Source organism: Calypte anna, chromosome 1 (assembly GCF_003957555.1).
Source record: "Calypte anna isolate BGI_N300 chromosome 1, bCalAnn1_v1.p, whole genome shotgun sequence".
Lineage (NCBI taxonomy): Eukaryota > Metazoa > Chordata > Aves > Apodiformes > Trochilidae > Calypte > Calypte anna.
The window spans coordinates 27,159,119-27,182,244 of record NC_044244.1 but is presented as its reverse complement, the minus strand read 5'-3'; the positions used below and the strand labels follow the sequence as shown (position 1 = coordinate 27,182,244).

Sequence of the window (23,126 nt, the reverse complement as noted above, 5' to 3'; positions counted from 1 at the left end):
AAAAGAAGGAAAGCAAAACAATTTAAGTTCTTCAACTTAATTTGTTTTGAAATTTGCATTTCTTGCCAACCACTGTGACTGCCAAATAGTTTCAGGTATTTCAGAACACCAGCTCAGCAATCTTTCCTTGTTTTAAGAGACATGAAGTTTATTCCTCCAATTTGCTTCTATTTATTCTAAGCAGAATTTGTCTCCAGTGTGCAATGGGTGTTTTGAATTTCTTGTGATGAAATTCAGTGTGCTTAAGCATATATTATACACTTAGAATGAAACCTTCAGTTGCCTTTAGAATGACAACACAGAATCTAGGTTTGTAATCTAGGTTTGAATAGATGAATCATGATTCATATAAATCTATTTTTGACCTCCATTCCTAACACACACATTTTATACCTCTTGATTCTTCACAAACTTGGCATTTTTTTTCATTCATGTATACATCACTTAGAGATATGTATATAGAATTACATCTAGATTAGTAGATGTATGTGGATATATATCTATTCTATAACCAAATTAAAAAGCCATATTAAATCCAAATTATATATAAAATATTTAGAAGGGCTTATAAATTTAGCAAAACAGGGCCTTGTCACTTTCTCTCCTTACTGTATACTACCACAACCAGTGCTCTATACAAATTCATTCTCCAGAAGAAAGTAGCTCTACCAGTACTATACACTGAATAATCTTTAAAAAGCCAATTACACTGAAAGATGGTCACATACCTTAAAATAAGGGATGCTCTTCTGTTATTGACCGTTCTTCAAATATCAACCCACAGGTATACTTGGGAGACAAGGAATGATTCAAATACAAATTGGTTTCACGCATTGGTGTTGAACATGTCGGCTAATTCTATGATTCTATGTACTCCTTACACTCCAAAAATATACACCATCATAAAGCCAAATTCACATAGATCTAAGACAACTCAAAGAATTATTTCCGTACAGTAAATTACTCAAAGATTTAATCCCCAAAATGTTGCTGGATGTTTGCCAAAAATTTAGCATGATATTTTTGATTACTCTCATGAAGAGTGACTTGTATGCCTACACATAAGTGACTGGTGCTATTCTAGGTAGTCTATTGAGACATTCTCATGACAAGGACAACTATAACACAATGTTCAAGAGAACTGTGACTTTCTGATACCGTAGCTTGTAAGACCAGACAGCATAAGTAGGACATTTAAAATGCCAGTAGACAGTTATGTTCAAGCAACTGAATCCCACCTATTAAAATTTAGAGTTTTCTTTTAAAAATTAAAGGTCATACAGAAAGACTGTTTTGAATTCATCACTTTTTCAATGGTTTATTCTAGAAGACCCTGGATTAAAAAATTTCAAAACCGAATTGCTTGCGTTTCTTTCAGTACTGAATATACAATATGGAAAGTACTCAAAGCAGGAAACACTTTATTTCAACTCCTAAAGACATAGCTACTAAGAGAAGAAGGAAAAAATGTCATTCAGCAACATATGCTTATCATTTGCCCTTGTCCTGGCAAGAAGGCAGCATCTAATAATTAAGTCAGAGGAACAGAACTAAGCAGCTAAAAGACAGAAGTTTTCAGAAACTTCTTTAAGTCTGGTAAAAGACAACTGAGGGCTCAGCAAAATATTGGCTTGTTCAAAAATGATCTTCACGTGCCTGCATATGAAGGGATAGTAAATATTTCTAAAAGACTACTCAAACTCTGTGAAAGGAACACAGGAACAGAACACAATTATAATTGCAGAGGCACTTACAGACTGACTTTAACACAGGTACAGAGATGTATAAGCAACACATAAGTTTGGGGTGTGAGGGCAGGAGGGGAGAATAGAAATGTAGTTTACTTGAAGTCCTTCCTGCCTATCTTTCACCAGTCACCTCATACCTTTGGTTTTATAATATTATGGTTAGGGATATGTAGATCTTAGTAAATAACATTATCTTCAGTCACTACAGAGCATCAGCAGATAATTATTACTTAAGTAGCCCAGAAGCACTATTGAGAAATAGACATACACAGAACTCCACAGCCACTGCAACATCTGCATCTGATCAGTGTGCTGCAGTCAGCACCATCAGCACCTTCAACACTAAAGTGTAGGAGAAAACAACAAGGAGACCACATCAAGTTAGTCCTGCTCTAACAGTACTTTTTGGCTGACCAGTGGTGTATCTTTCTCTTACTTTGTGTCACTCTCTTTTTTTTAAGGTTTGGTTGGTTTCATTTCAATTTATTTTCCAATTATAGTTATAGGGTTTGGGTTTTTTTTCATTTTGGGTATGTATACCAGCATCTATGGGTCTTATTGGTAATCCTATTTGCAAAAATCGGTAGATATTTATGTAGCATTCCTGCTATATCTTCCACTTTTGCTTTACTGTATAAAATTGCCAATGTAAAAACATGCAGTTGAATTTTGCCCTCAAACTGAAGGAAGTTTAGCAATTCACCAATTCCCTCGTTTGCTTTCCATATATATGACAAAATTCAGTTATCTTCTATCCCGTGGAAGAAAGTTCTTGATAGAACTCTAGTTCTAGATAGAGCAAGTGATCCTTATTAACAGCAGCTGAATAAAACTTACAGGAATTTAAAAATATTCTGTTACGTAAATATTTCAGTTCTGCCTCTTTCTTTCCATAGATTGGGCTCAAAGATTTAACTCTGCTGAAATAAATATTACCATAATGCTTAAGGATGATTTTTTTTTTTTACTGGGCTATGTAGTGTTGGCAGCATAGATGCTGAACCTAAACAGTAGGTTATTAAAATGAGTTTAATAACTCATTAGGAAATATGCAATAGCTGTGGCAAGATTTACTACAAATATGCTTGAAGTGTTTTTAAAAATTAATATTATGCTGCTATGCTTGGCTTAATTAGCTTTCTTCTTCATTTACAAAGCATATCTGTCTGGTTTATGAACTTAGTCTCTATTTCTCATTCTTAAAAACCTGTTTAATTAAAGTTTTAACTACTGCATAAGCCTTAGAAACAGTAGAATGACTTTTATTGCTAGAAACCCAAATTCTTCTTTTAAATATGATCACACCTACATATATTATATCAGAAATATGACAAGATAGGTTCCATAATATTCCTGAATAGATACACCATACAGCTACTTTTAATTATACATGCCATCCATTTCCACTACGTTACATGCAGGCAATTTTGGGGATTTTGCACAGAACGTTGCACTAGCTGAGGAACTGTGATTAACTTAGCCAATCACCAAGTCAGTCCACTGAAATCCATTAAAGGTCACCTTTCTTTTTTTTTAGGTACCTACTTATTTCTAATCTTTTCATTGATTTCCCATCCATTATTCTATTCAATCTCTTTTAGAGGTCCATCACTTATTAGACTCACACATCTACTACCAGGGCACTATGCTTTGGTTTTCAATTATAGCAATTCCTATCACTATCTTTTCCAGCATTTATCACTTGCTCCCCCTCATGCTATAATAAATTATTAAATACTAATTTTTTTAATGCTATATATACAAAATTGAAACCTAGTCATTAGAAATGCAATCTGGGGATATAGCTGCATATCTAGAAACACATGACATACAGTTTATCATATAATATTTTTGGCTACATATTAAAAACCTTGTAGCATAATGGTCAGTGAACAGAAATTATTTGGGCAATCACTGCCAACAGACTACAGTAAAGCAGAAAATAGTTTTTGGCTCTTCTATGCACAGATGCTGGAGACCCCGCTTAATGAGTTGTTACCCATTATACCAAAAATACACTACAGTTTCATCACACAATTTACTTCACAGAAACAGAATGTCAACAACAGTCAGTTCTATAATAAAAAAAAAAAGATAATAGTAATTTTCCCTCCTACTCTCATTTGAATCTCATAACCAGCAGGGTGATCAATTTCGAAACCTTATTAGTTCTGCTACTGTGAACTATTCAGGCCTTCATTGCAATATCAGTTTGCAGCACAAAACCACGGAGGCAATCTTTTTGAATGAACAATTTACAATTAATATTTCTGCCAACAGAGATTTGCAAGCTTTACATAACAGCAAACACAATAATTTCAAATTTTTTTAAATTAAAGCATGGAAAATTATTGCATATGGCTGACAAAATACTATAAAATACACACTGGCACTAAAAAACTTTTTCAGGCTGTAATTCTAATGAGGAAAAGATGCAAAAAAATAGGAAGCTTTATGTTTCTTAAATTAAAAAAAAGAGGTAGATAAAGCATCATCAGTTTATTCTGTGTAGAATTTTGTATTGATGACTCCACTCAATAGAAAAATAGAAGACATATAAAATCAATTATAAATCTTTGAAGAGGTGAATTTTTTTATATTCTTCACATATGTTCTTGTCACAAAAAAAAATATATTCGTTACATATGCTTTTATGCCAGAAGAGCATAGAGATAAGATGGATCATACCAGCTGAGATTCTGATCCTATGAGAGTATGTTCAGATGAACACAAATGGTGGTGTTGGTGCATTTAAAGAAGTTCCTGTGCTTCAGCTGGAGCTGGTAAGCAGACATGTGGTCCCTGTCAGCTCATTCCAATGCCAAGTACATGTTGTTCACTTAGGCTGCCTTCAGCAGTTCCAAAAGGGAGCCCAGGTGAAACCATTGGAAAGATGAGTATTCAGGAAAAGTACTTCTGAGGCAAGCTGTGCTTTTTTTTATACATATATATACAGCATCAAAAGTGATGCAGCTGCTGTTGCTTCCCTACACATGAGCAGAGATGGAAATTAACCTCTCCATTAGACTGGAGCAGCATCAAGCATGGGAGAGCAGTATCTCCAGCTGCTGGGGATGGAAGGAAGGAGGGAAGAGAGAAAAGAGAGAGAGAGAGAGAGAGAGAGAGAGAAAGAGTGTGTGTGTGTGTGTGTGTGTGTGTGTAGAAATGGAAAGGGGGCAGAAAAAAGCAGTACCTTTTTAAAATCACCAACTCGGTCATTTGCAGATAACGACTACTACTTGATTTGAAACAAACAGCAAATCTTAATTCTTGCTTCAAAGGAGACAAATGACATCAAAAAGGAGGAAAAAAGAAGAAAAAAAGAAAGAAAAGAAAAGTCTTCATTTGGCACCTTCAAAGACAGGATAAAAGTGCAGATAATGAAATAACACCATACTGAATATAGTTTGCATTATTTATTATTATATATATACTCATTATTGGTAGGTGGATGCAACTCTTTCACAGTGTCACTGGCTAAGCTCAGCACCCTAAATATATTCAAGGTAGTGAGAGTACTTTTGCACTGCTGTAAAATAAAATAACCTGTAAGATTTATTTACGTTATTCAGAGTAGACTCTTCTGTTTGACCATGTTTCCCTTCAATTTGTAAACACAAAAATATCCCCGATCCTAATACTCCTCAAGATAATAAAAATTGTCCTTTCAATTTATAGGAGGAAAGTGAATGAATTACCAGGTTCTGAATCAGGTTTCCTTTCCAGAATACCTAGAAAAATCTGCTGCTGACAAGTACATGGACCTATTGTTTATTTTCCGGTATGAGGAACCCAGGGACTTCAGTTAATGGCTGTTCCACACACTTCTATATGAGTATGAGTGTATGATATATGAGTGTACAACAACATCTTTCATCCTGACTTCACCTTCTCTAAAATGGGTTTAATACTATTTTCTTTCTCCTAGGCCTTTGTTCTTGTCACACTGAACTTTCAATGCGATACATACAGATGACCATCAGAGGAACTCAACACCTATCCAGAAACTAAACATCTATCCAGAAACTAATTAAGCAGATATCTAAATGTTGACATTTAGAAGCCCTAAGCTGCACAAGACAAACACTGTTTTTACCACACCCTTTATTCTGATGCATAAGTACGGATTTCAGTGCCAAATTTCAAACCATTAATGACATTTTTATCTGCATCTTAGAAAGCAAAAAGGAAATATTTTGTGAAAATCTAAAATCAGAAAAACAATTTATCAACTACAGTAATTTTTAAATGTTAGTGCATTTTATCCACTTGCTGCTCACTTTTTAAGAAACCTTCATAAAGACAACTTATTGAGCTTCCCATTGAGATGATTATGCTTGTGTGCATGTCTTGGCAGAAAATCAACTTCCAGTGAAACAAATTAAATGTGTTTCTCTTTAAAGAAAAATGCCTACAAAAGACATGTTCTCATAAATGATGTGAGTACACTGCATTTGTTTAAGCCTCTAATATAGATAATATGCTTCTAAATGTGATGAAAATTTGAAATGTGATAAAAATTTGAAATGTGATGAAACATTTGAAATTTTATTTGAATCACAGGATAGTTCAGTTTGGAAGGGCTCTTAGGAGGTCTATAGTCCAACCTCCTGTCCAAACCAGGGTTAGCTACAAGATTAGGTGAGGTTCTTCATAGCTTTATCCAGTGAGGTTTGAACACCTCCAAGGAGGGAAACCACAGTTTCTCTGGCAACTGAACTGCTGCCTGATCATCCTCATAAATATATTATTCATCTACCCAGTCTGAACCTCTCTTGGTTAAAGTTATGCCCATTGCACCACTATGCCTGACTCCACTTTCTTGCTAATTTCCCCATAGCTATTGGGGGCTTGCTGTTAAGTGACCCCAAAGCCTCCTCTTCTCCAGGCTGAACAAGTCCCATTTCCACAGCCTCTCCTGACAGGGCAAGTGTTGCAGTCTCTGACCAGCTTGAGGGTTTGAGGCTCTCTGCTGAACTTGTTCCAGATTATTGACAGTTTTCCTGGCCAGGACTGGACACAGAAGTTTATGTGTGATCTATGACACACTCACATTTTTCTTTTCCTAAAAAAGCTTTTGTGTCTATCATAGCCCCATTCATAATTCTTGTGTTTAAAAGGCCTCAGCATCCTAGAAAATAATACTGTAGCAAAGACCCACCTACCAGGTGTATCATTCATTTCTACTTCAGTCTCTACTCAGTGCTCAGTACATGGAACCCAATCAGGAGCAGTTAACTGGTAGAGAACTACCAGAGAACTTCACAACTGACCAACAGTGGGATAAACCAGCAAAAGTTACATGCTCACAGAGACAAGGAATGATACTTTTCCCAACTCCTCTCCCAGATTTCTGTTTGCATCCTTAAGAGTTTTGAAGGCTAAAGACATAAAGGGTTTGCCTGCCTCTTTTCTCTTAATTCTGTAATATATATTAGCACAAGAGAGAATAGTACCTCACACAGCTACAGTTAATGCTGTCAATAAGCCTCTGAACAAACATTTCTTGCATAAACTGGAGCATACTTCACAATAACCATGGCCTGCATAACTACAGGGATTTATTGAAAGCCATGAGAAATATTACTCCAAGGTGCCTACAGAGCATTTAAAAGACTTCCCCACTGTTTATTACTCTGGCAGATTAAAATCATCTTTTAACACTACTGAGACTCGTTATTCAGTGTTCACAGCTATGCCATCTTAGAAGAGATGCTTTTTTTTGCATTTTAGAGCCCTGTTTCTCTAATTAAACCTCCTTCCCCCACAAAAAAAAAAAAAAAAAAAAAAAAGGCAGAAATAATAAAAAATCCTTTTTCCCTCCCATTGAGGCAGCTGTCACTTGTGTCTTGGATCAGATGTACTCTAACAGAGAGTAGTTGAGTACATATTGATATTGCATACTCAATTTTTAGTGCTTTTGGGTTTAGTCTGAATCATAACTCTGTGAAAACTAGTGTTATGATGGTCTTTTTTTAAGTTGTCTCTTAGAGGTGTACAAATCAAACCTCCTCACTTCAAGGGTAATAGAATATGTCATTTCATTTTTTCTACCAGCTAACACTGCAAATTCTGTACAATCTTCAAGAATCATATTACATTGCCTTTTTTCCTTTCATATTAAAAGTTCCAGAGTTCCTACTGGGTCCACATTGTTACTCCACTGTTTTCAGTAAATTGTAAAAAGTGAAACCAAATTAAATATCAAAAAAATTATATTGATGATACATATGATGTTCTAGGAATCCTATTTATTCTATCTGTACTCTTAAGAATAAAATATGTCTTTAAAATTCTAGAGATAATGAACACCTTACTGCATAGAGAAATTAGTAAATTCATCTACAATGTCTTTTGATTTCTTCATTTTTTCAGATTTTTTTGCCTTTCTGAAAAATCATTTTACTCTGTACTTTCTGAAAACAAAAACCAGCACATTTCTACATATTTACTTTCCTGAAAATCACAGAATCACAGAATTATTGAGGTTGGAAAAGACCTCTTACTTCAAATCCAGCCTATGACCTAACACCACCACCTTAGTTAGACCATGGCACATGGCACGTCCAGCCTGTCCTTAAACACCTCCAGGGATGGTGCCTCCACCACTTCCCTGGGCAGTCCATTCCAATGCCTGATCATGCTCTCTGTGAGGAAGTTCTTCCTGATATCCAACCTAAACCACCCCTAGTGCAGCTTCAGGCCATATCCTCTCATCATGTCACTTGGAGAAGCAGCCAACCCCCACCTGATGACAACCTCCCTTCAGGTAGTTGTAGAGAGTAAGATGTTTGCCCCTGAGGCTCCTCTACTCCAGGTTATGCAGGCCCAGATCCCTTGCCCTCAACTTATAGCCTTTCCCCCTAGTCCCTTCAACACTCTCCTTGCTCCCCTCTGGACCAATTCCATCACCTCAATATCTTTCTTGAAGTGAGGTGCCCAGAACTGTTCAACATTCTATTCTTATTGTCTATCTCTTCAGGCACATTCTTCAATATTAGGCCACCAAAATCTAACACAAAGCAAAAACATATCTCCATATTCTATAGTTAGTATGAAGAATGCCAAATTTTAGAAACAGCACTTTGGAGACCTTTATTATTTGGTCTAAAGAGATGTAGAACCTTAGACATTAATTAGGGATACAGAAAATCTTTGCCCTGCTTTTGGTAGATTGTTCTTTATCGCTTAAAAATGCTGTGCCAATATACATTTCCATCATTTGCATTTACAGAAATGGAGTCCAGCCATGCAAGGACTCTGCTCATGAAAATGGAATCAAAATCAATGGAAACTCTATTTAGGAGACTTGCTAGGTTATGAACAATGCTGAAGAGTCATGACAGGGCAGTATGGCTGGAATCTAACAAAAGCTTTCATTGGCTTAAAAATATTCAATCAGTACCTAAAAATAAATAGTGCTAAACAAAATGCATAAACTCCATTCTGAGCAAATGGTCACAAAATAAAAATATTTTGAAAGATGAAGAGTTTTACTGCTACCAGATCCTTTAGATACATAAAATTCAAAGACAGAGCAATATGAGGACTGCAATTAATTAGAGAAAAAGAAAGATGTTCCAAAATTTGCAGTCTCTGAGGCCAGGTCTATGTCTCTGCAGGGTACAATCAGTTCTATTGATTCCACTGGCACACTTGTCGATGTGGATCCCCACTCACAGATCTATCTGCCCAACTCAAAGACAATGAACTTTCAGGAAGAAAGGAGTGGGATACAGGCATAAACATAACCTGTGATTCCTAGTCTTTTGATGTCTGTACTGATATTCCATTTTTTGTATTATAACTGAGTCATAGCAAGCAGTACCTTACCACATCACCAGCACCTCACCATCTCAAACAGTTTACCAGATATATTTGAGTGCATGTTTGAGGGGGAGAAAGTGCGGTGGAGAGGGAACAAGAAATCTCTTACTACAGCACTAGAAAATTATTTCTGTGTAATTAAAACACTGGATGCAATTCCTGCCAGGTGGCTAAGCTGAAGATGTTATATATAGAGACATTCTTGTGCCACAACACTGGTAAAGTCTAGTTTTACTGAAGGCTAATCTACTTCCTAGAAGCAGGCAGTAATATTTTTGGTATAGTTAATCACAAGTTGTTATTAAGTAGTAGAGTCTCTGCATGAAGATGTAGCTTTAGACCTACAGCCTAATAATATGACAATCTATCTGCATTTTCATGCTCTGAGAAACAAGGTGTATTTCCTTATTCACATCTTCAGGGCAGTTTTGCAAGATGCATCACTTAAATGCAACATTATTTTGCTGGAACATTCAGTTCTCAGAACACTGACTCCTGCAGAGCCTAACAATATCCCTGAACAAAACTTTTAAAAATTACTCTTCTAGAGGTAGAAATTCTTTCTACCTCTAGAATTCTTTCTAGAGGTAAAAATTCTTTCAGAATTTTCATTCTGAAATTAGGTAGAGTATTAAGTGAAAGAAACAGAAGGGGCACATGTCATGGTTTGGGCCAGGATAAAGGTGATTTTCTGTCTTGTACTTTTGCTTTCAGCTAAGACTCTTGTAAGTAGTTGCACTTGCTGAAATTGACAGCAAGTTTCTCAGACGGTGTGTGCTTCTGGGACTAATAACACTTGATGTTTATAGTTACTGCTAGAGACTGGTGTGCAGAGCCAAGGACACTGCTCAGCTCTGAGGAACATTTTACCCTCCAGAAGGAGTAAAGAGGTCCCACCTGCAGCACTCCTTTGGGAAGGAATGGACAAGATAGATGCCAGAATTGACCAAACAGAGCATTCCATCCCATGCATGTCATACTCAGTATAAATTTGAGGGATCACAAGGGCCAAGCCAGCTTCCAGCTTCCTGCCCTTCCTGCCTTTCCTGCTTCCCTTTCTTCCCCCGTTCCCTGTTTCCTTTGGCATCCTGGAAGGATTCCGTCCGTTCGTCTGCCTGTGCTCCTGATCCATGCCAGCCTATATCTGTGTGTTCCTGCCTCCAGTTCCTGACTGCTTCTGACTCCAGGATTCCAGCCTGGACTTTCCCAGGGCTGCCCTGCAGCCTCGGTGGTGATGTGAGAGTTATTGGGGAAGAAGGGGGGGAAGGAACATGGTATCAATGTTCCTGTATATTTGTATATATTTAGTATTTTTTCCTATTTATCATTACTGTTTCATTAAAGTTGTGTAGTGTTGTTTCCAACCCCTAAGTCTCTCTCCCTTATTCTCTCTCCTTTCTTTATCAGGGAGGAGAGAGAGATTAATAGAGAGCATCTGTTACTCAGTTTAATTGCCAGGCCAGTGTTAACCTGTGACAGCACACCAAGCTCCTATGGACCTGTGGAACTCTGACAGACAGAAGGAAAAGAAATCAGTTCAGCAAGTTACTGAACAGATTTAATTTTAAATATTACTTGTTTTACCCCAATTTTAATAATGTTTTACTTTGGATAAACCTTCATTTATTTATGTTACTGACAAGATACCATAACTTATCCATGATAGATTAGTATAGATCTTAGAATTTCCACCAGAGATTTTAAGATAAATGACTTTTAATAAGTTTACTTTCAAGTTATTCAAAGTGTTTTATAATACCAACATTAATATTTAACAAATTAGATTATATTGACTTTTAAAAGAAAGCCTCCTTTGAAAGAATTATAATTTAAACAGTCTTCAGGAACCATTTTAATGATTTTCTACTTAAAATTTAATTCTCCCATGCATCCATGGAAGACAAAACAAAACCTGATCTATGAAAGCTACCGTTTGAAATATTGACTGTATACAAGCTGACCTAGAGAGTCATTCTCAAGGGCTAAATGGTGATTTTCTCTCTATTCTTAAGAAAAAGTTCTAATAGTTTATGCAAACTAAAAAATAAGATATAGGCTTGTGGAATGTATTATATTTGCCCTGGCAGGCAAGAGGGAAAGCCACATCTTGGGAGGCATCAAACACAGCATAACCATTTGGTCAAAAGAGGTGGTTATCCTGCTGTGTTTAGTGTTGGTGCATCCTTACCTGGAGTACTCTGTGCTTTTCTGGGCCCCACCATTTAAGAAGGATGTGAAGGTCTTTGAATGCATCTAGAGGAGGACAACAAAGCTGGGGAAAAGGCTGCAAGGCATGTCCTGTGAGGAGTGGCTAAGGATTTGGGTTTGTCTAGTTTAGAGAAAAGGAAGCTGAGGGGTGACCCCATTGCTCTCTACAGCTTCCTGAGGAGAAGGGCAGAGATGCCGGTATCCAATGATAGCACACAGGGGAATGGGTTAAAAACTGCACCTAGGGAAATTTAGTCCAGATAGTAGAAAACACTTCTGCATGGAGAGTAGTCAAACACTGGAATAGCCAATCAAGAGATGGTTGATGGCCCAAGCATGACAGTGCTTAAGAGGAATTTGGACAATTCAGCTTCTGGTCAGAGCTGAAGTGGTCGTGCAGCTCCCTTCCAACTGAAATTATTCTATTCTATTCTATTCTATTCTATTCTATTCTATTCTATTCTATTCTATTCTATTCTTTGATTTGATTGCCATTCCAGTACCTCGACTCCAGTACTAATGGCTCTATTTGAACTTTCATAATGTTCATTAATTATTAAATAATAAAATGCTAACTCATTTTAACTGCTAAAGAAAACACAGCATTCCTGTGTCTAATTATCCCTAATACTGAACCAAATATGTCTAGTGAAAATAATTAATTCATCTACAAAAGCATAACTGCAGACTCACAGACCATATTGTCTATATCACCTGTCTCATGGGGCATTAAAATAAAAATACCTTCCAACTCACAATTGCTTGCAAACCTTTCTTCACAATGGTGGACTGGGTGACTCACCATTGCAGGCATAATTATTTCATACACATGACACCAACAGACATTTGTAGAGCAACCCAATGACTTTCAGATAAAATGGCTAGCACAACAGAACTCTCTATACAGCCTCTCCACAAAATCATTATACCCCCAACACACACATAAGTGTTAGAACTCCACTGTACATAACAACTGATAATTCCCACTTTTTCGTACCTCAGAACTGGAACAATTGTTCTGCAGTGAGAGTTGATGTTTCCTCAAAGCGGGAATTCTGATTGACAGAGCAGCAAGAGGCTTCAAGTATTTTAGCCTTCAGGCATATGTACTCCACTTCAAAGATAATATTAGGAACAACGATGTTCAATGTTCCTCAGGTCAGGCAGTATTGCTAATGCATCATGTTTCATCCATTCAAAAAAAAGTCAGAACATAGACGAGTCCCATGACTGACACATTTCTGTTAACATCCGTGTTCCTGGCAATTTCATTTAAAGCATCACATAATACTGATCAGGAGTAATACAATATATAAAAATATCTAGACATAAAATCTTAAGATATCAAAACAAATTCTTTTTGGTTTGCAATAAAGGCTCATCAGCAATCAAACAGAAGTCAAAATATTCTTTATGATTTCTATACATGCTTTCAGTTACCAGTTGTCTGTTTCAGTCGCAAATATCCTACTCATATATCTGCTTGCAATATCATTACAAAAATAATAGAGAAAAATCTCACCAGTCTTGCCATTTTATCTTATTATCTAAATTTTTGCTTTATGCTAGTGCTATGAAAAATGGCAAGTATTAAATTTCAAATAAAAACTGTTACTATTGTCCAATAATTTAGCTTTTAGATAACACCTAGAGTTCAGAGTTAAAGTAAAAAGCTCTGGGACAATTTTCATGCGTTCAAATAGAAAAATGTACATCTGAATTACTGGGATTAACACTTTAATTGGTAAAGTAATGTTACCTGTTTTATCAAAGACAAATTAGGATCATTGTACAGTCTTCTGTGTCCATGAGTGATACTCTAACCACCAGGCTCATCAGTATTCTTCACACCCTCTGATAGCTATTTTGCCCCTCACCTTTGTCTACTTGGCCAAGATCAACCACAGAAATCAATTAAAAGTTCAGAGTCTTATGGCATTTCAATGTACAGCAGAATTAATTTCCTACAGCTGGAATTTAAGATATTAAATATTTTTATGTTATGAAAAGCTACATTCAATTTCAAAATTTCTGGCAAATGTTATAGTATAGAATGGTGACAAGTAACACTTGAAATTGTCTTACATCACTGTTTCTTTCTTCCATTGCTAGAGAAATGAATGAGGAATACTGAATCATGAATAACAGTCTTAGTAATATGAATTACTAATATTAACTACATCAAGGAACAAGTACTTTCTTAAGGACATAGGTCTATAAAAGGCATCATTCAGTAGTACACACTATCCCTATGTTTTTAGTTCTTTAAAGCAATAGCTAGTTTTATCTGTAACGTCCAAATTATTTTCTTAGTCTCTGTTATTTCAGATATTTTGCTACAACAGAAACATCCACATTAATTTTCTTTTGTCAAACTGAAATTATTAGGAATTTTTGAAGAAACCAGAAATTACATCAACTGCAAAAGGAAGAAGAAGAAGAAAAAAAAAACAACACAAAAAACCCCCAAACAAACAAACATAAAACCCAAATATAATCCATAGGCCACCAGCACTGCTGGTGTTACTTGCTGTTACAATGCTCATTGAGACCACACAAAATCCTTGATTTGATTTGCAGCTGCCAAGTACTTCATAAGTATTCACTACACCAGAGCAAGAATCATTATCTTAATGAATTGAGTCTCAGTCTGACATATTGTCTGAGAGCTCCCAGGGTCATTCATAACTTAGTGTGGGAAACTAGGGATTTACCCTCCCAGCTCTATGCCAATTCTAGTCTGTACCTGGGAAAAAAAAAAAAAGAAAACCAAAACAACAAAACTTTCAAATAGCATTTTCATCTAAATAATACTGCTCCAAAAAAACTTTTTATTTACATCTACTAGTAATTCATTCCTAACCAGCCCCAATAGGAAGGCCTCTCTGTCAGAGTGAACCAAGTATTGCAATACTCTGGAGTCTACTCTTGCTATATTATTTTTTTCTGATGGAATAATTTACTCCAAATAAGTACCACCGTATTCCATACAGATTCCTACACATTGCAATGAAGGCAGTCATTTATGAGGTTTCTTTGTCTCAAAAAAATAAAAGCAAACACACAAAACCAACCAAACAAACAAACAAAATACCACCCAAAACTTTAAATGAACAACCAACCCCCCCTAAAAAAACACTACTTTAATTTTTCATCCACAGAATGAAACAGCAGCTGGACACTAAATGAAAAATCACAGCCATATAAGCTTATAAAAGAATACTGTACAATTACCTGCTTCAATACATGGCAGAGACATTCTAAGAAACAAGCTTTATTTGCACCCATGTACTTTTCATGAGACAGAGAGCAGTTTTGTGTAGCATTTCTCCTCTCATTAAAAAGGGGACAGGTACAATGCTGACACCCCCGTTAAGAATAGATAGAAATAAAATACTAGAAAGTTCTCGTTGTCTAGGATACTAATTTAAATCCACTGAAAACGTGTACAATTCCTATAAAGTCTCAGAGACTAAGGCTTAAAATACTTACTTGATAATGTCTCCTTCAAGAGCAATCACTCGTTTAATGATCTTCTGTTCAGGGTTTCTAGGAGACCTGAAAAAGGGGATAAGGTTATACAATCAGTAAAGTTCACATTGTTTTAAGAAAACGAAAAGAAATTCCACAAAGAAATAGACACTATTATAGTCATTAGGAGATTCCATGTATTCCTTGATATAGCATCAATCATGATGTTCCACCACGAAGCGAACCGCGGGCAATCACTCTTACTACAAACCAAGAAGTGCTGAAAAATTACCTGCTTACAAATACCACAATAATCAACAGAACTTTTATCATGAAAAACACACTCCACAACATTTAAAGCAGAATGTCTCTCTACCAATGAAGAGGGTACATTTGCAAATAGATTACCTTGTTAAAATTCAAATTCCCCATCAAACATTAACAACATATTGTGTTTAAACATTCATGTCATTCGCTTGCTTTGGAAAACAAGATCTCCCTATGTTATATTAATATCTGCAACTAATTTAGGTAAATCTTGCCTAGGGAATTGTAGAAATATTTAAAAAGTTGTAAACATTTCTTCAAGTTTCAGCTTTATCCAAAGACTCTTAATGCAATACTATATGTTAACACGTCAAGCTATTTTCCTATAAACATGTTTTATTGAGTGGACTCTGATCATGCACTGCTGAGTATTATAACAAAGCAAAGCTAAATTTTCATTTCCAGCCTTAAAAGTCCCACTTGCTGGATGCATATAAATAATAAAGTGTTATTCTAACATATTCTTAACGTGTTAAAGGAGACATTCATGCACTATAAAATTACTTTCTTTTCAATATATTTTAATTCTTTTTAAAATAAAAATAACTTTTAACTGTTTACCTATATAAACTTAGTAGAATGTTTTCCTATTATTTAAAAAATTCTTTTTACTTGCTGCTTGTACATAGGGAAGTCACTGAAGGGACAGATAGTTTTGATTTTCTACTGATTCCTGGGTTCTGTATATTTGATTCCTTCTAGACATGCAATCACAAGAGGTTTATATTCCAGTTTACATGCCTAAAAACACTGGTCATGCTACCCTCACAGCAGACCAGGACCCTTGAGCTCATCTCTAGTCGGATGGCGGCATGATAAGATTATATATCCTTAGAAAGTAAAGTTGTGATGAATTGAATGAAAAACATCCATATTGATGCATGACTAACAATATTTGCAGTTCACTTTAAGTTCCAAAAGGTAAAAAGAAAAATAGCTTTAGCCTTCTTCTATTTTTTAATACAAAGTGAAAAGTTATTCCAAACATTCTGAAAGTGCAGTGTGGTTTTTTGGTTTTGGTTTTATTTTGTGTGTATGTGTCAATAAATATGAAATATATTTATATTTCAATCTAATGAAATAAAATTCAAGAAGCATAATTTTGAATTTCAAGATATCAAATAATTTAATTTTACAGGTTATAAAGCCTAAAAACCCTATTTCCACAAGTCAGTGTGAAGCACTGAACATGAACATTCAAGCACTGACCACTTCTCATTCTCAATCAGTGCAGTCTAATCAAAAACAGGACACCTGTATTATCACAAGCTGTTATAAATTTAAAATATTTGCATAGATTACTTTACTGTTGATTGATTTAATGTTTAATTCATTTAAGTTCTGGCTGTAATATTTTCATGTAAAGTTTAAGTAATGGAAATAATAATACATAATGTATAAGATGGAAGACTTAAAGACTGGATGAAAATAAATTTTAAGCTTGGTGTTTCAAAATTCTGTTTTAACACCTTTCTTTCAAAAGATCTTTAAAAGCCTTTTCACTTGATTGTTATGCATATATTTTAATGTAATTACTGACCTTTAATTTGTTTTCCTTGTGCAAAAAATTATAATTAACTTGAATTAAACTTCACTCTGAATCTAAGATATGAGTATTTGTTCTAAGAGTGGGGTTTTTTCTGCCAGTAATCCCATATTTAACCATAACACATGACCTTTCAGAAAGACATCAAGGAATTCCTTGGAGATATATTCCTTCATTAAAAATGAGGAATATTCAAAGCCAGAATAGATTTAAATAAAACTATACTAACATTCTTATTATAATTCATGAAAATGGCAAAAGACTGCCCAGAATGGGAATAGGAGGCTCAAACTGGCTAATAACATGGGCACTTCTAGACAAAGAATTTTCAAGAGGCAATCAGAATATTTTGTTCAAGAGCCACAGTAATTGAACAGGAGGTAAGAGATTGTTCTGAAGTGATAGATATTGATGGAAAGATGCTTATTGTATCGCTGAGATTTCATTGATTATGGAAACCACAAACCACAGAGATAGAGGCAATTTCTGTCTGAAATTTCACAGCTGGTATACAGTAAATTTTAAAATGAAGGAGGGAAAAAGGTCACAAATGTTGTAACCCAGAATTGTTTAGTACTTCTTTCTCACTGATATCAGGGTGATATAACAAATGATAATCTTTGAAAATGGGATTTGTTCAAAAGAGAAGAGAATAGAAAAAGAAAAGAAATTGATGATTTGCCTCCTCTCCTAAATTACACTGCTTTGCTTGCTCCGTATATGAAAGGTCATATTCAAGAAGAAGACAATGTGTGAGAAAATATGAGTTTTCTTACACTAATTTAATACATCTTGCCTCTCCAAAGATTGAAGAAGATACAAATATCATTGATATAAATTGAAAACAACTGTCCATACATTTGCCAGCCAGATCCATATCTGATGTTTCACAGAGCAGTCACCATTCCTGGACAATTTGCTGTATCAGCCTCATGAAAAGTTAAGCTTAGATTTATCTCACTTAAAACATTTCCTCATTTACATATAACTATTTTTGACTACGCATGGATTAGGGAGAGCAGTGGAAGTAGAAAAAGACAGAATGGCTGAAAATCTAAAGCACATTACAAATATTAATGCACAAGTAGCAGTTAGAAGCACAAAAGAAATACATCAGGAAAATCAACTCTGAAAAATAAATCCACTTATCAAATGCAAATTGAGACTGCAGACTGATAGTCCACTTATAGTTACTTTTCCTTTTCCCATTAAGAGAAGTGGAAAACAGTCAAGTCTAGCAATATGTCCCTCAAGCCATGAAGTCTGAGAATAAACTCATTGTTACCAATTTCTCTTTGAACATCAGTATTCTTTGTTCAAGCAGCTCACGAAAATGGCCCTTTATAATACAGAAAGAAAGAAATTTGATATGGTTTTGTTCATGGTTTTCCAGATGCAATCTTAGCAACTCAGCTAAAGCAAGCTGCCACAGCTTCTTTTAGCAATAATCCTAGTTCTTCCTCCTAATCATATATGTTTGTTGAATTCTGTATTGACTTCCAGCTGTATAATACTCATCCATACCCAGATTTCATTACATTTTATTAATAAGAAAATCCACCACAGTAAATTAATAAAATTGAATGCCCACATCATCAGAACATCATAAACTTTGGATTAAAGAGTCTCACGTTTGGCCATTTGTTTGAAAATGAGAGAGTTAAGTTGAGCAGAGGTGAAGGTAGAGCCTCAGCAAGTATTTTAAGACACAGCATTCCACCCTCCAGCCTATACCTGGGGCAGATCTCCTTAAAGAAAAGTAGAATACATAGGAACCCCCTTCTCCCTATACACACACTTAGTTCTCAAGTTAAAAGATTTTCTTTATCAGAAGAGCTGCAAAGAGTTTCACTTCTTTTTCTTAAAAAATATCCAACCAAAAAAAAACCCAAACAAACAAATCCTGCATGTTTCCATGGGAAAATAATGTTGACAGTATTGGCTGGTCAGATAAATTCAGCTGGGTTTTATCAGTGATGCATTCCAAAAATCAGTGTCTTAAACAATCTAATAATTGACAAGTTGCTAAGAGGCTGTTTCTTGTGGAAGGATGGAATAACAGTTGAATTCCTATTAGAAACTGACACTTTTTTGTATTTCAGGAAAGCACTGACAGCCTTTCCTAATTATTTTCTCAGTATCACTTATCCAATAAAAATCAAGTTTTTAGTATTATTTTTATTTTTCAATATATGTACTTAACAAAACCCATACATACATATATATACACAATAAAAATTAATAAAAGCATCTATTCTTGTCTGTTCACCCCTATACTGAACAGTACAGTATTCCAAACCATATTTACCATGAGAAACAGGAGAAATTATACAGCCAACAGGAAAATCCACTGTTTAGCAAGTGCTTGTTGGGTAAAAGTGCTGATAATTTTCTCAAGGCTTTTTCCTTTTCTGATGGAGCAACTTCATACTTCAGTCACAGTATTGTTCTTAAGCTTCCCCCTGCCATCATTTGAGTTAATTATTTACTTTAATGCATACTACTTAGCACAATTTCAAATAATTGCTCCATAAACTAAATAACATTGGATCAATCATGAAGCTTTCATATTTCCACTTTGTGTTACTTGACCTTTCTTTCATTCTTTGAGTTGTCTAACTATATTATTCTCAAGGGTGTGCTCAAAAAATCATGTTTAAGTGCTTGAAACTGAAGTTTCTGCAGGCTTTGCTAGGGAGAGAAAGAGAGAGTGTGCTCTTTAGGCTATATCCTAAGATCCCAGTAAGATAAGTGAGGGAAGACTTGATTCATTGCTGCTCTCCAAAGAGATACAGTAATATCCATCCTCAAATGCCATGTGATACCATTCCCTGCTGAGCCCACAGACTTCGTAATAAATAAAAAGTAACCTACCAATCCTGGATAATGATCATACATAATATTTGATGCTCAGAAACCTAGCAGACTAACCAAAAGTAATTATATTTTTCAGCAGATGCTACCAAAATAGCTAATGCAGAAAGAAATTAGACCTGAGTAAGTCAAGCTAAATATATGCTACCATACACAATAATTTACAATTTTTTTCCTTGAACAATTACTCAGATTTTCTGGGTGCATGCATTAAAGAAGAAGAAAAGGCATGATACTGTAAATTCATAATGAAAAAGCAGCAAATATGTTTCAAACAGATAGGTTGAATTAAATAATTGGATGATCTCCATATGTTTAATGTTACTCACTATATTAGTCAAGCTGCACAGGTTTTGTGCTCACTTTTGAAAATTACTGGAACTTTGATACTAACTGAGCATTTTCTAAACAGGACAAATAACAGATATTTATTAAGAAGCTGCAGTGAGAAGTGCTTGAAGTTTGCATTGTTTGTATGTATGCATCTATGTATATGCATATATATATATATGTATATTACTGTTGTCACATGGCTTTACTTTTTATAAGATAGAAGAAAGATGTTCAGGCAGCAGCTGGAAGCTTACCCTCAGATTATTTTCAGTGTACTTCATATTAAAATCTATGTGATCTGATTGTCATTTACATGGAGGCAACTGAAACAATGAACACTGTACTGTAGCATAAACAGTTTGAAATCATGAAGGCATCTTCTTCACAACCATTAGTTCTGCTTTTAATTGTGCTGTTAATGTCAGATACTACATAAAACTCCATAAAACAGGATAAAGAGAAGCTTTTGAGATCTTATTCTGATACTGTGATCCACAGCTATTCACAAAGTGACATCTTCATTTCCCAATACTAACTGCTGTCTCATCAAAATTCCTGCGTAGTTACAGTTTACACTTCTGGGAATTTCCAGAATTCCTGAAGGATGCAAAATTATTTGTATATCTCCTTCCTGAATCCTTTTTTAGGGATCCAGAAAATAGCAAAAAAGCACTAGCTAAAATATAGATGAAGTTGCAAAAAAATGGTACTAAAATACCTACAGTATTTGGAACCTCAAAGTATTGCTTTACTTAAAAAACTGGTGGCTTTACTTAAAAAACATTCCTGGAGGAAGAGGACATGGAGAGTCAGTGGAGCTGTCTCATCCATATTTTCTTGTCTTGCTTTATAAGATAAACAGGGAGCTTTGTATTACTTCAACAAACAATAAAACAAGATGTTGACCCTTAAAAAAACTTTTGTGCCTTTATTTATGATGAAGCAGCTCCCTGGTGCCATCGTAATAGTTGATGTTAAACTGTCCAGTAGAAACCACGTAGCAACATCCATTTTTCCATTCCTCCCAGTACTAGAGCTATAATAAAATATTTCCAACATAGGCACCTCTAAATGTTACACAAGAATGCAAATTTACTTAATAAATGCACATATTTCCTAAAGCAAAACATTTTTATCCACTTTTTTCACTTTTTACCTAATTCAGAACTTTTATCTAAATTCCATACTTCCTTATGCAGATAATAAATCTCATAATAAACTTAATATTAAAGGAATTACATCACAGGTCCTGAGAACACTTCTATAATGTGGAAAATAACACACAATGTAACCAAAGGGGAGGGGAGAGACTACACTTATTCCTTTTTGCTGTCATTCCTGTTTTCAGATTCTACAATATGGAATTGCTGCATTAAAGGTACCCAGCTCTGAGCAACCTAACCCAGTTTCAGAGTTGAACCTGCCTTGAGGTTGGCAAGACTACATAATCATCAGAGGTGCTTTACAAGATAAATTTATTTTTTACTTCTGAGTAAAGAGCATTTAATCTTATCCAAATACATAAAGAATCATGATGCTAATGCTCTAAAAAAACCCATATTTTATCTGAGATTCAAGCTCTCATGCCAGAAAAGACCATACTGACCATTTTAGTCAATTGCTGTAGCCCATATATTTTTCTGTTTTTACTTTTGTCTTTTTGGACAGCACTAAATTACATTATAAAGCATTTTAGAGAAGTTTATGATATCTTGTCTCAAACATTCTGAGTGACAATGAGACTAACATCCAGAGAAATTACTCCAGAGTTTAATTATCCTTGCCATTAGAAAACTGCATCTGCATTCAAAATTGAATTTATCTGACTTCAATTTCAATTTCATGCCTTCTCCTCCAAGGCAGAAAAACACTCAACATCTTATTTCTTCTTCATGCAGAAAGATTTTGGTACAACAGATCTGCTTAAATTTCAGTTGGATTCATCAGCTAGAACTCCTTAAACTTCTTAGAATAAAGTTAGTTTTCCAGTTCCAGAACCACTTTTGTGATCACAGTTCAAAGTTCCTCCAACATTTCCATTTTCTTCTTGGCATACAGACATGACAACCTAGTATTATTCAGCTTGGATTGTTACTATATTTAATAATAAGTTAGTAGAGTAACCTGGTTTTATTATGTTTTTCCAATGCAAAATATCTTTCCTGCTTCTTAATGTTCCATTTATTTTGTGTATTCACAGAAAAAGCTCTTCCTTTTTATCCTAGGGAGCTGATGTGTAAAGGATACAAAAGTGATATCTAAACCCTTCTCCCAGTAAACTCCTTGCTAAAACACTTAACCAATAAAATTTTAATTACTAAATACACTTCACATTCTTTAAAGCATGTTTTGGGACAGTAACCACGTGATTCAGGTCATGCTTTTAATGACATGGCTGCCTTTTTATTTCCTGCTCTGCCTATCTTGTATTGTTTTGAAGCTCAGACAATGATTAGAAAGTTAGCTGAGAAAACCAGTATCCAGCTTTGGATCAAAAAGCAACCTGCTGGAAATATTAACACTCACAAATGTCTCTCCAGCCATATCTACATTTTCACAGTTGAACTAAGCCCATTTATGACCTGTCTAATGTGACCTACATTAATTCCATTAATCAGGATCAGGATATTAAATGGTATTAAAAGAATTCTTTAGGAAATCAAATATACTATACTGTGGCCTTTAGTAATTTTTTTTACTTAGTTGTTTTGTAATCTTATTAATAAACATATCAGGTTTACATGACAAAAGTTATTTCTGAATTGACTGACCTTAACCATATTTCAGCTTCT

General features: G+C 35.0%; 1 protein-coding gene across 1 annotated transcript in view; it reads right to left on the bottom strand.

The window, feature by feature from the left end:
* The window catches only part of IMMP2L (inner mitochondrial membrane peptidase subunit 2), a 435,451-nt gene that overhangs the window by 136,059 nt on the left and 276,266 nt on the right, over window positions 1-23,126 (bottom strand). Inside the window, exon 4 of the mRNA XM_030464700.1 lies at window positions 15,276-15,341. Coding sequence (XP_030320560.1) covers window positions 15,276-15,341 — 66 coding nt within the window. The remainder of the gene's footprint in view (window positions 1-15,275; window positions 15,342-23,126) is intronic.